This window comes from Ixodes scapularis, unplaced genomic scaffold (genome assembly GCF_016920785.2).
Source record: "Ixodes scapularis isolate PalLabHiFi unplaced genomic scaffold, ASM1692078v2 PGA_scaffold7__128_contigs__length_106722199, whole genome shotgun sequence".
NCBI lineage: Eukaryota > Metazoa > Arthropoda > Arachnida > Ixodida > Ixodidae > Ixodes > Ixodes scapularis.
In genome coordinates this window covers 104,978,083-104,992,444 of record NW_024609882.1, presented here as the reverse complement: position 1 = coordinate 104,992,444, position 14,362 = coordinate 104,978,083, and the positions used below count along the sequence as shown (strand labels likewise).

The 14,362-nt window shown below is 46.2% G+C and overlaps 2 protein-coding genes across 2 annotated transcripts in view; both read right to left on the bottom strand.

Annotated features, from left to right (window-relative positions):
- Positions 1-1,023: 1,023 nt before the first annotated feature.
- LOC115314635 lies at positions 1,024-2,058 on the bottom strand. The gene has a single exon (XM_029973762.2). The coding sequence runs from the start codon at positions 2,056-2,058 to the stop codon at positions 1,024-1,026; it is 1,035 nt and encodes a 344-aa protein (XP_029829622.2).
- A 106-nt stretch (positions 2,059-2,164) lies between these two features.
- The window catches only part of LOC120841333, a 56,449-nt gene continuing 44,251 nt past the window's right edge, over positions 2,165-14,362 (bottom strand). Inside the window, exon 5 of the mRNA XM_040212214.1 lies at positions 2,165-2,194. Within this exon, the coding sequence (XP_040068148.1) occupies positions 2,165-2,194 (30 nt within the window). The remainder of the gene's footprint in view (positions 2,195-14,362) is intronic.

Here is a 14,362-nt window from a genome sequence, read left to right as displayed (position 1 = left end):
ACAGCCTGCAGTGTCCTGCTTCGGTCTTGTTCTTGTGCTGGTGAGATGCTCGAATGGGTGGTTTTCTTGCGGCGATTCTTCCCGACTTCATTGACCGCCTCGGTCGCTTGTTTGCTTTCCTGGAGCTTTTTTGTTGCTGCTTGACTACCTTGGAATTATGCGCCGTCGAGATGGCAGTTTCTAATGTCAGTTCCGAGTTCGGCTGAAGTCTTTCGCTCAGCTCGAAATCGACGAGTCCAACGATGAGTCGATCCCTTATCAATTCTTTCAGTTCCCCGTAATCGCATGTTTAGGCCATCTTATAGAGATCCGTAACAAAGGTGTTGAGTTTCATGTTCCTCTTGTTTTCGGCTGATGAACTTCACCCGCACATAGATCACGTTCATTCTTGGCATGATGTGCTTTCCAAACGCTCGTGTCACAGCATCGTGGTTATGCTCCTCGGCGTCTGTTAGTTTCAGCGAGGCCAGGATGTCCTCAGGCTTCCGGCATGAGTGTTCACTTGCGTCTTGTCTTGATTTATTAAGCCTGAAATCACTCGATTGCGTTCCCACCTTGTGAACCAGCATTTCCAGTCTTCCAGTAGTCGGAAGTTAAGTTTCTCGCAGAGCTCTACCACAAACAGGTTGAGATGTGTTGCCTGCATAGTTTGCTTGGAGCTTGTCAACTTCAAGCAGGTCAGCGTGGTTTGTTGTCATGCCTTGGCCAGCCTGGCGGTAAGGCCTAATGTTCCTCGCACTTGCGCTTGGACGTTTGGCACAGTACGTACGGCCTACCCAGAGCGGTTGCTCACTGACTTCGTGTTGTAGACAGATCCCATTGCTGCCACCATGTCGTAGCCGTTGGGTAGGTATACGTTAACGGTTTGCGTTGCAGATTATACATACGATGATCGACACAGGACGACGTCACCATGCACTGGCTTGCGTCGCAGCGAGTGCCCCGGCATGGTTCGTGCGTTTTCCTGTTGCGAACATCGTGGCGCTGTAGTCGGCGGTCGTCTCTAGAAGCAGCTTCCCGACACTAACTACGGCTCAAAAGAGGCTCCCGTGTAAAGTTGCAGAGCAACGCACAGATCTTCCAGACTGAGTCCAAGCTCCGGCTCATGCTGTTGGGGAAAGTTCCTCTCAGGATGCGAAATGACTTCATTTGTCCTATGACCCGCTCCACATGAATGCGGACCTTGGCGATGGCCCTCGTCCTAGCTTCATCCTCCAGAGAGAGCTGCGGTTTTCCTCCAAGGAAGGGTGGGATGTTCAGAGTGGCCCCAACAGCTTCTACTTCTTCGGAGATCACAAACCCCCTGTCTGCCATGACGGAGTCACCGGGCTCGAGGAGGGCACACAGTCCGGAATTCGTTGTCAGGGCTTTGTCCGACACCCGGCCAGGTGCGAGGTCGCTCACGAAGGACACAAACCCATTAGGGGTGATGCCCAGCAAGCCCTTGGCAGTGTTATGGCATTTATAGTTAGAATAAGTGTCGCTCTGCACCCTGAAGTCGTTGGGCGTCTCGTTGAATACTTCCGTGCAATCCAAGATTACCCGAGTCGATGGATACACCTTGCTAAAGCACTCCGGCATGTACTTGTTAACAACTTGTCGGGAGGGCCAGTAGCTCACTTGTGCAAGGTGGTCTGCCAGGAACCCAACCCAGAAGGTCCATACCCGACTAACTGTGGTGACGTGCACACCGAACCGGTATGCGAGGTCTTGTTCCAGAAGCCCCACCCGGAGGCGTGACAACACGAGCAGGAGCTGGTCCTCCATGGACAGATTCAGTGGCCTTCCCTGGGGAGCTGGACGCTGCTTGTAGGAGTCATAGCCCCTTTGCACGAACTTGACAAAGGCTCGGAATTTCTTAAGGGACTCAAATCCTGTGTAGAAAGCGAGTTTCTCGCTGTCCTGCTGCACATCGGTGAGAGTGAAGACCTGGGGAGGCACCGTGGCATCAATGACTTGCTCCGCTTCATCATATATGTTTTTCAGGCGAGCCACTTCTTTGAGCAGGGCTTCATTCTTTTTTTCGTAGACAGTCGTTGTCCTTGCGCAGGCTCTCATTCTCCGAGGAGAGCTTCTCGACTTGTCTCATGCGCTCACGCAGGGCCTGGTCCACTGAAGTCATGATGCTGTACTGGTGATCTGCAAAATGAGAAGGTAGATGACATCATGGTTTCACCCAGAAATGCACAAGATACTAAAAAAGAAAGCAGTTAAGTTTAGTTACTGAGTATTGGCTTTGAGTAATTTGAGTAGAGTAGCAATTACACAGCTCCAACAGTAATTGAATAAACTAACTATTTTAAAAAGTAAGGTATTACTTTGGAAGTTACTTTCTGTATATTTGTCTCGTTATATATATGGCAGGAAAAGACAAATTGACCTTCTAACCCAGGAACGAAATACCCTTAGTCTGATAGAAAGACAGTCACTTCATGGCTCATGCTTTCACCGAAACTCTTTATTAGCCCAAAGAAGCAATTGGCTCTCGAGTTTTTCGTCCAAGAACTTCCCCTTTTTCCTTCAAAACAGACATCCAACTGAGGCACTTGCTCGGATAGGCCCCTTGTATTTAACGAACTGGCTGTGCTGGCCCGGGTACTTCGGAGTGTCTTGCACATCGCTACAAACTACGATAATATAGTAATAGTAAAGGTAATTTACGGGTTTAAAGCACGAAAGTAGGTAACCTGTGTGGAGTAGAGGTTCCGTTTCAGCCTCCCGAGTGCATAGTGAAGGTTTCGAACCCTGAGTGGTCTCTTCCCCAAACACTCTTCGGGGCATCAATGCTCATAGCCTCACTTGCTTTGAGACGTAAAATCCTAATATTCCCTTTTGAAGCAGGAAAATAAAGAAGGTTGGTTTCTTTCTTTCTGTCGTCTGCTACAGGCTGCTCTCGCTTGCTGATGTCGCAATCGCTTGGGGAGGGAGCAACGGCTGCCTTTGTCGTCTGCTCTGAACCACTAGATTTTGAAAGTAATTTGAATTTGAGTAGAAGTTACCTGGGAAAAGTATTTACAGTGAACTAGTAATGACCGAAAATAAAAAAAAGTAATTTAAAGGTAATAAATGACTCAGGAAAGTAGTGAAACTACAGTAACTTCAGTACAGTAATTGTATTATATACGTCACGTTTGATCCAAAGAGTAAAATCATAAACTACTATAAACGTTCCTGTGTATGATTTTATAATAAAGAAATGATGAAACATCACTGGGTTTGAATGTTACCCACTTAGTATGACAGAAATATACTCGCATGCTGTGCCATCGAGCCAGAAACTTTTTTGACAGTGTTTTTTAAAAAAACAGAAGTGGGCCATTTCATAGTCATGGGAACGACAATGTTGACAGAGAGATGGGGAGGACCTCAGGTTGACGATAGATGAGTGCAGCTTATGTAATGTGACCAGACGTCCCGATTTAGGCAGGTGAGGTTTCGCTTTTCCGGTCTAGGCCCCGCTGCCCTACCAGTTTTGCTGAACCCCAAATATGAAAGATATGGGGAAAGTTAGGCGGTTCACGGAACAGCACCACCTGGTCAGCGAGCCGACTGGATATAGAGCATGGCACATTGACAACGAGCAATGTACTTATCGCTGGTAATCAATGTCAAGCTGATCGACACCTTAGGCCACGAGAAGGCACGCAGTCTTGCCCAACCACGTGTGTGCGTGGTTCGGCAAGCATTGTCAAAGCTTGGGTACCTCAGGCCACTCACGCCACGACCTAAAGATTGTATGCCTACTAAAAGCACAGGGTGTCGTCTATCAAATACCTGTGCTGATTGCCTCGCTACATACATTGGCAAAAAAAAAAAAAGAAAAAAAAAAAACTCCAGAAAAAGGCTTTGTTAGCAAAAGAACGATCTGCGCAAGTTCGATCGTGAGCGTAGTGCTCTTGCGGAACGGGAATGAACACTGCACTAGCCCTTGACAACACACTGTTGCCTTGCGCTCTTTTGCTTGTCCCGCTTTGGAATTGCCGGGGCAATGCCAACTTTAGAGAAGCAAAATTCAAAGTCAAATTTGGGTGTTTTACGTGCCAAAGCAACGACGGGCATCTGGCAGGCCCCAGCGGAGGACTGAGGATTAATTTCGACCACCTGGGGATCTTTTGGTGTGCAACGGAAAGCTCGGTTACACAGCGCCTCGTCCGCAATAAGCCTCCGTCAGATCGCGGGCACCTCGGACGGGATAACTCTAAAGAAGCAACGCTAAACGTTGCTTGCTGGTATACAGTTGCCACCCTACCATGCAGCCGCTTGTTCTGGCTATGAATTATAGGGGTAAATGCTGCTCACATTTTTCTGCGATTGTTTTGTGCATGAAACAAAAACTAACACAGACTTCACAGGCTATAGATGTCCATTATTTACTTTGAGGAGCATTTAGTGAAAGCAACAGAATTGTTTCATGGCCCTTTTAATGCACCTGCCACCTGCCTGCCATTTGTAAACTGCACACCACTATGTTTACGTGTTCCATGTAGCTACCAGGAGCATTGCACAGCTCAGAGGGGAACAAAATGCAACAAACCACCAACACTGGAGCTCTGAAATCGCTGGTGATTGTTGTTTAGGTATTACTTCAGTCGGATTAGAAGCTTACCATTAGCCACTGCATCATCAGCTCCAGGGGCACCATCAGAGGCCAAGGGGCAGTCAGGCTATACTGGCCTCTGGGCAGCAGGCAAGGTTACTGTCTGTCCCAGGTCAAGATCCGACAGACAGTGTGCCTGCAGCCGTGGCAGCAATGGCTGTGACGTGCAGTGTTTCCCTGTAGAAGACGCCTTTGGACACCCAGGAACATCTGCATGTAAAGATGAGGCAGGTGTTAAATGTGGCTAGTTAAAAAATGTTATACAATCTATACAGCACATGACAAGTCAAATAACCCGGACAAGCATAGCAAATTCAAATAGCTTGGTAGCAGTCACTATTTCAATTTTTAGTTAGCTCTTCCAGAATGTTCCAGTTGATTAAGTCTTCACGCAGTGTTTTCTTGCATGGCATGCACTTGGCAGCCCATAATGCTATCACATTTACAATTACTGCAGTGATGACAGTGCACACATGCATTAGGCATGGCTCCTGCACCTGGCCAAGTGTCTGCCAACTTAACCCAGCAGTCTGTTCGCAAGGCGGTTAGTCTGGCTCAGAATATCCTAGCAGACGTAACGCTATATGACCTCTCATTCAGTTCACATATTCCATGCTGGCCTGGCATTGGCTCTCAGAGTGTACACGGATGTGACTAGCATGCAAGATATTTAGATCTCACTCTCTTCTAAGTAAACCAAAGTGGCTGCTTTTGCAGAGAACAAGACACGCATCCTGGCCGACACTGCTGTGCAATCTTTTATGGTTGTCTGTGAGCGATTAGGTAAACAGAGACAAAGAACTCTTGTGAAAAGGAAATAGACGAAATACATACACTTCGGAAGTGTCCTGGTTGGGAAAAAGCGGGGTGCTTTTTCCTCATACTTTTTTCGCCCAGCTTCGTTGAAGTGGATGCCGCATATCCTGCTAGTGGAAGTTGGTTCCCACAGTGAGTAGCGTTCAGTGGTGCCTGCAGAGAAGAGAAGCAGTTAGCAACGTGTTAAGCCTCCCAAGTAAGCTTTAACCACAACAGTGCTAATATGTTTTTTGAACCAATCAAGATGATGCTAGATGCGAGCATTGAGCACGAGCCATGTACCGCAAGATAGTATTCTGAATTCTATTGATGCCACGTGCACTGGCTTACCTTCCTGTCAATCGTAAGCATTTCACAGTGTAAATGAATGAGAGTATGAAAAGTAAGGGAGGCAATTACTGGTTGAGTAAGTGTGACGAACCTTGAAGATGGATGACTACAGCCATCACAGAAGAACTTAGGAATTTTACCCCGAGCAAAACTCTAGCTCATCGTTGCAGCTTCTTAAGTTCTACATCACCAGTACCCCAAGAAAAATCTAGCAATGCTGCTCACACTGTGCAGTGAGTCAACCTTTGATGCCGTACGGGCCTTGCTGGCCTTCAAAATTTGTGTTTGGAAAAGTGTGAGGCACCTCAATGAAAATTTCAACCAGACGCCACCAGAACTGTTTAGTAATGTTTGTTTTCACCAGCGACATCAAGTACCACCAGAGAGCATCACTGAGTATGTTGCCATTCTCCACAACATAGCTGCTACCTGAAACTTCGAAACCGGTATACAACATTCAGGCTAGAGCTGCATCTACAGCTACTCAAACCATTCGGTTATAACAGCACCAGCACCTAACTGGTCACCAGCTGCTCGAACTGGGGAGACCACTCACACCAATTTTGTTGGACCATTCGAAGGCTTCTCTTATCTAATAAGTGTGAAGGCCAATGAGCTCCACGACATCCACGTGCATCACTAACTATCTACGCCCCCCTTTTGCAACTTTAGCCATTGCAAGGATGCCACAAATTGCCTCCTCGTTTAGCTGCGACAGCTCGTCAAGACTACCCAACTTGAGCTATCTGTGGAGAGTGCCCCGACGGATCACCCCTTGAGAAGCGTGGGAAGCGAGTTGAGTAGTCCTTCCCAGAACCAGGTTGGAGGAGTCTTCGTGGAGCGGAGGCGGAAAGGGTGGAAGGGAGGCCTTTGCGACTCCCCTCATATACATCGAGACGGTGCTGGCGCTGGGGCCAATAGGACTGTTTGATATCCCCGATTGGAGAGGCCCAGTGTCAGTGTACTGATTTCGAGGTCCTGGCGAGCCAGGACATGAAATGAAACAGGTCTGCGGAGAACTATGTTTGTCTCCCGCGGTCCGAGTGCCGCGTAAGTTTGTCTTGCGGGACAGAGAACTTGCTGTGCGCAGCAACGGATTTGGCGCCAAAGCGCAACTGTTGGCGTTAGGCAGCTGCGAGTTGCAGCAGCAGCAAGACAGCCACTGTATTTATATTCGCTCGTCAGTGTAAATGTATTCATCAAAACTTCCATCATGTCTGCTCCGGTTCCTAACTGCCGAGAATGGCAGACCACCATAGCACAGCACATTGTTCTACTGTCACCCGGTCCTGATCGAAACCTGAGGGAGACGGAGACCCGGAAAACAACCATCCTCCCAGAAAGGCCGAAACATTACTGCCACGTTGAAAATTATTTATCCTGACATGCACCAAAACTTGCTTTGAACGGAATGGACAAGTTGGAACGGCATTCTTCTAATGAAATCAAGTATTGGTATATCGACGAAGATGCCAGTGACAATGGTGATGAAGATTGGCCAATGATTGATATGTTTGGTATAAAATACGAAGTCTTCATTTTTGTTGACAAACAATTTTCGATCTTATTACAGAGTAGTGAAACATTAGTATCATCAGTTAACACAAATGACCGAGTCTATAAGCACGACGTCGTGTGCTCCCATCGGAAGTGGCTATACACACGACGCGGAGAGCTTATACCCACCGTTGTGCACACATAGATCCAATCAAATTACATCACCTTCGTCACATCATATCAACTGACCATTGTGTCAAAAACTGCTGATGACCACAACTTCACAGTCAAATAAACAAATGGAGGGCGAGCTGACACACATAATTTTGTACCTAAAAATAAAAAAAACGCTTCCGCAATCTCTCTAGTAATCTTTATAAGATGCTTCGCCAGAACCTTAGTATTGATTAGAACAGGAATGCACCCGCACCTATCGCAGTGCACCGGGAAGTTTCCTGACGGTGATGACATCACCGAGCACGCATGCTCCCACAATCTGTCGTTTACACAACGGCTGCTGCGCCTATGTATACCTTCTTACACTTCAGCGAAACACAATAAACTACTCCATCTACGCAAGCACAAATTTGCTCTTATGCTGTATAACACATCCGGGGATATTGGTCCCACCTCTGTCCACTCTCGCTTGCATTCCGCTGAAGTGTAAGAAGGTATACATCGGCAAAACAGACCATTTGTAAAGGACAGATTGCGGGAGCATGCGTGCTATATTTAATAATAAACATCATGAGCCAAATCGTATTGTGTGCTTTGTCCAGCTGGTCATGGCTCATGACCTAGCGTCATGTATACTTACTTATACCATAGTCACACCAGAGCTCTCAACTGCCATTAAGCCAACGATCGTTGATATCTGCCAACTGTCAATGAGCTCAACTAAGTTGTCCAGGGTTACACGGTTCAGAGGCCAAACAACCCCAGTTGAGAAGCGCGTCAATGGACACCGTTGAAACCGTAGCAAAAAGTTATTTTTTAAAGTTATGTAAATGCATATTATTCACACTTTTCAGTTAAAATAACTGTTTAAAATAAAATTATCTACTTTTTGTTTCTAGAGTAAAGAAACAATAAACAGAACGTCTCTTTAGGCGCGTTCACACTGGAAGCGGATCCGCGTTCGCGAAGCGGATCTGCGCGTTCTCAACCTCAAAGCGGCTAGGATCGAGCGGTTCGGGCGCGTTTTTGCCAACCCCTTCGGGACCGATTTCTCCCAACCGCTTTCACGAACCGCAAAGCGGCAACCAATCACAACGCGACGCTGACGTGACGTCAGTGGCTTTCGAAACAAGATGGCACCTGTCGCTGGTGAGGCGTCCAAGGCGCTGTAGTCCTAGCGCATTGGACGCCTGTAGTCCTGTAGTCTTAGCTTTCGACAAATCAACAGAGAAACTTGATGTTCACGTCCGTCACTTGAATCCGCCGCGAAAAGTATTGACTCATAATTTTAACGGGCTCCGCACCGGTGATTTGGTTCGGGTAATAATTTGTTTATTTTTCCGGGTGCCACAGCCCAAGCTCGCTGCCTTCTTAATCTCTGCCTGTAGAACGTCGGAACGCGCCCCTGATGGACCAAAATGTCAGCTTTTCTACCCACTAAGATAGTCGCGTGAACTATTCAAAGCTTTCGACACCGTGCATGACCACCACGAAGGCCGATAGAGACGTCGTGAGTTTGCTTGCGTAGCCAACGCACTACCGCGGACGGTCCGGGTACCTGCGCTAGCTCGACCTGTAACGTTTACTACTAATAAAATAAATAAAGGGAACCTACTCAAGGAATAAAGAGTACGTACCAGACAATGCAGAGGTAATCCATACGGCGTTTATTGGAGCTTAATGTCAAACAAACAGTAGACTCGATCGACGAGCGAGTGACGAGAGGAGAGTCCGCGACCAACGAAGCCACGACCCGCTAGCACCGAACACATTCCCCCGCACCACGGTCCGCCCCACCGCTCACAACTTCGAAAATGATAAGAGCGAACAACGAGGGGGGAAAACTGCGCTTATGGCCTGAATGTCCAACGAGACTGAATGTCCAACGAGACGAAAGGTCCAATCGAGACGGAATGTCCAACGTGCCTGAATATCCAACGAGACGAAAGATCCAACCGAGACGGAATGTCCAACGAGCCTGAATGTCCGAGTCTGAATATCCAACGGATATAGAATGAACCTTGCAAAGAATTTACAAGACATTTCTTTGTTGGATTGTAGGATTACTGATAGTTACGGCGGTGAAAAATGCGTTCGATGGAATGGGGAACCGGACATTTCGGTGCGGAGATATCGGTACGCGATCATTTCGGTATGTGGTCACTTCGGCACCGGGCTTTTCAGTACCGGGATTTTTTATGCACCGCTGTTTCGGTGTGCCGCTGAGCTTGTCCCACTGACGTTGCCTCTGTGAAGTCCCCAAAATGATATTGAAATTACGCTCGTGGATTTTGTAGACTTCATAAAACCCCCAAAACATTGCATTTATTGTTCGTTTTATATGTCTAAATATAAAGATGATTTCTATAACTAAAATGAAAAAGACGTTTGAAAGGTCACACATGCTACAAGATAAAAGACCGGACTCGTTGACCATTGACAATCTGTCACGCGTTTGATTTTAGAAGGTCGTACCTCTGGAGCGGAAACAAATGTGGGACCCACGAGCGTCCTCAGCCACCGTTTTTCCGTATTGTACGAGTTGCTGTATTTTTCTTATTTGTGTCCCTACTCCCGCAGAGATGATGTCCCTTGCATGGGAGAAAAACGCCTGATTAAATTTTTAGTATTATAATTTTTATTAGGTGAAGTCGGTGTGGTATGTTTAATTACTTTAAGTTGTAGATTTTGTTTTCTTCTGTTTTACAAAACGAGCGTGAAAGTTTTAGACATTCCTGATTGGACTTCTTGGTCCCCAGAAACAAAAATTCGATCCTCATATCAAAATCAGTGATAGAATACAACGTTCCTTCAAGTAAGCCTTTGTGCAGCTAATCTCCCCAATTGGTGAGCTTTTGTCAGGTGATTGTGCGGAGGATTCGGCACATGGACGCTTATCGCGACGGTTAGTTTCGCATGCTTAGGCCACCAAAGCGATTGCTGTCGCAGTGAACCATGTATTAAGCAACAAGTAGGTAATATTAATAATTAATACAATACTTTTTTAGGGTTGGCTTCCGTTGTTTCTGCCTTTTATGGTCACGTGGCATGCAGCGATCGCACCGATACGCGTCCAGGTAGCATACCAAGGCTGCGATCGGATTTCAACTGGTTCTAACTCTGTAACAGAGCCGCCGCGACAGTGCGACCGTGATTTATTCATATGCGCACATTACAAGTGCACATATGACCACGCGATTAGGAAGTCAGCCCCTTGCTCGGTCTTCCCAAATTCTATAATGCTAGAGTTGCGAGTGAACATATTCACGAAGAACCCGACTTTTATAATTTTGAATAACCCGGGTACGATTCACTATCGGACCCTTGCCAATTCTGAGAGCTGCATTTGTCATCCTCTCTTCTTTTGGAAAGAACGTCTCACTGTTGACCCCCACTGTCACCGGCAATCTACACACCCAAGCCTAATGACCTCTTTTCGACAGTTCGACAAACAGGCACTTTCGCCCCATTTTTCATTCTGCGAATCGGGACGAATTGTCCTTCTTCCAGTTGTCCAGAGACCAAAGGAATTTTGACGAAGTGACCGGATTCGTTGTGCAATACGCTTACCCTACAAGAATACAAAGCCACGTGGAACGATCTATTGTTATATTCATAAATAATGCAGGCTATTAGTCCATTCGGGTGTGAACCTTCTGATGCGCGCCGAGATAGATACGTTCGCGTCCTTTATCAGCAGTCAAGCTCCAACCTACCAAAACGTTATGAACTACCTCGATAGAACGGCGAGCTCTGGAGTGCTTCCAGAAGTCAGTTAAATTACATGGGCTTCTGAAAACCACTATGCATGTCACATGCAAAAAAAAAAAAAAAGTTGCGTACTGTGTGATACTAGTATTATCGCTCTACTCACTGACATAGAAACCTATTGGTAGGAAATGGATGCGTATGTAAACTACTAACGACTGCAGTGTACAGTGAGTAGTTGTCTGTTCCAAAGGTAAACGAACAAAAATTAAAAATTTGTCAAATTCACACAATCGTTCTACATTTCCTCAGGAATTGACGCGTCACACCAGCCACCACCCCCCTGAATTTATAGGCGCGTTAGATGTAGATTTTATTTTTAGAAAAAGATATTTATATTTTTTTATTAGTGGAAAATTACGCTTGTGCAAACACTTGATGCCTCGCACTCATAGCTCCCAAAGCTCCTTTTCAAATATTAAATATGGACTCTGCGCATAGTCTGTGGCGCTGGCGGGCGGTCATGCGTTTGCAATGCAGATCTCCGTATGAGGCTCATCTATATAAATCGAAATAGGCAGGAATGACGACTGAACTAGAAATTCCTGGGATCTGAAGCGCGGCTTTCATAGACGTCCCCCAATTGCGATCCACTAGAACACCCGTACATTGCATCCCTATTATATATTTCAAATTGGCAAAGCAGCGTTTGGCGTCGTACAATCGACACCTTTAACCGATCGATACATAGCTGCGCATCGTCACTCAGCTAACTAATCATCAAGCCTTCCTATAGATGAAATTATAATATTTGTGTCTGCTCTGTTTCTTTGTCGGTCCGTCAACGTCGCCTTTTGTGGCACGACATTTTAGTATGATGTAAATACGGCAATGTCTGCAGGAATGCGGACTAAATATACACACAAGTCTGTACATTTAAAAGGGAAAATAATTCTAGCACGTGACAGGCGAGACGGAATGTCCAACGTACCTCAATGTCCAACGAGACGAAAGATCCAACCGATACGGAATGTACAACGAGCCTGAATGTCCACCGAGACGAAATATCCAACCGAGACGGAATGTCCAACGAGCCTCAATGTCCAACGAGACGGAAGATCCAATAATGGATATTCAGGCACGTTGGACATTCAGGCTCGTTGGCCATTCCGTCTCGGTTGGATCTTTCGTCTCGATGGACATTCAGGCTCGTTGGACATTCCGTCTTGGTTGGATCTTTCGTCTCGATGGACATTCAGGCTAGTTGTATATTCCGTCTCGGTTGAATCTTTCGTCTTTTTGGACATTCAGGCACGTTGGACATTCCGTCTCGCCTCTCACGTGCTAGGATAATTTTCCTTCTTAAATGTACAAACTTGTGTGTATATTAAGTCCGCGTTCCTGCAGGCATCACTGTAGTTTCATCATACTAAAACGTCGTGCCACAGAAGCCGACGCTGACGTACCGACAAAGAAGCAGAGGAGACAGAAATATTATAATTTCATGTATAGGAAGGCTTGATGGTTACTTAACTGAGTGCCGATGCGCAGCTATGTATACCAATCGGTTAAAGGTGTCGATTGTACGACCCCAAACGCTCTTTTGATATTGACAGTTCAAATGTTTGGAATGTTCCGATGACATAGGTCAGCCAATTTGAAATATATAATAGGGATGCAAGTACGGGTGTTCTAGTGCATCGCAATTGGGGGACGTCTATGAAAGTCGCGCTTCACATCCCAGGAATTGCTAGTTCAATCCTGATCCCTGCCCATTTCGATTTATATAGATGAGCTACATACGGAGACCCGCATTGTAAACACATGACCGCCCGCCAGCGCCACTGACTATGCGCAGAGTCTATATTTAATTTTTTTTTAAAGGAGCTGTGGGTGCTGTGGGTGCGAGGCATCAAGAGTTTGCACAAGCTTAATTTCCCACTAATAAAAAAGTATAGATATCTTTTTTTTTAAATAAAATCTACATCTATCGCGTCTATAAATGCCTGTGGGTGGTGGTAGGTGTGACCGGACAATTCCTGAGTAAATGCAGAACAATTGTGAATTTGACAAATTTTTATTTTGTTCGTTTACCTTTGCAACTGACAACTACTCACTGTACACTGCAGTCGTCGGTAGTTTACATACGCATGCATTCCCAGCCAATAGGCTTGTATGTCAGCGAGTAGAGCGATAATACTAGTATCACGCAGTACGCAATTTTTTTTTTTTTGCATGTGACATGCATAGTGGTTTTCAGACGCCCACGTAAATTAACTGGCTTCTGGAAGCACTCCAAAGCTCGCCATTATGTCAAGGTAGTTTATGACGTCTTGGTAGGTTTGAGCGTGACTGCGGATAAAGGACGCGAACACATCAATCTCGGCGTGCAGCAGAAGGTTCACACCCGCATGTACTAATAGCCTACATCATGTGTAAATATAACAATAGATCGTTCCACGTGGCTTTCTATTCTTGTAGGGGAAGCGTATTGCACCACGAATCCGGTCACTTCGTCGAAATTCCATTGGTCTCTGGAGAACAGGAAGAAGGACAATTCGTCGAATAGGGCATTCGCCCTAGGCCGATTCGCAGAATGAAGAATGGGGCGAAAGTGCCCGTTTGCCGAACTGTCGAAAAGAGTTGATTAGGGTTTGGTGTGTAGATTGCCGGTGACAGTGGGGGTCAACAATGAGACCTTCTTTCCAAAAAAAGAGAGGATGACAAATGCAGCTCTCAGAATCGGCAAGGGTCCGATAGTGAGTCGTACCCAGGTTTTTCGAAATTATGTTCACTCGCAACACTAGCATTATGGAATTTGGGAAGACCGAGCGAGGGGCTGACTTCCTAATACCGTGGTCATATGTGCACTTGTAATATGCGCATATGAATAAATCACGGTCGCACTGTCGCAGCGGCTCTGTGACAGAGTTAGAACCAGTTGAAATCCGATCGGAGCCTCGGTATGTTACCTGGGCGCGTATCGGTGCGATTGCTGCAAGCCACGTGACCAGAAAAGGCAGAAGCGACAGAAGGCAATCTTAAAAATTATTGTATTAATAAGTAATATTGCCTTTTTGTTGCTTAATACATGGTTCACTGCGACAGGAATCGCTTTGGTGGCCGAAGCATGCGAAACTAATCGTCGCGATAAGCGTCAACGCGCCGAATCCTCCGGACAATCACCGGACAAAAGCTCACCACTTGAGGACATTACCTGCACAAAGGCCTAATAAA

Bases quoted from the DNA above. Each gene is read 5' to 3' on its own strand.
- LOC115314635 (XM_029973762.2), bottom strand. From the start codon at position 2,058: ATGAGAGCCTGCGCAAGGACAACGACTGTCTACGAAAAAAAGAATGAA.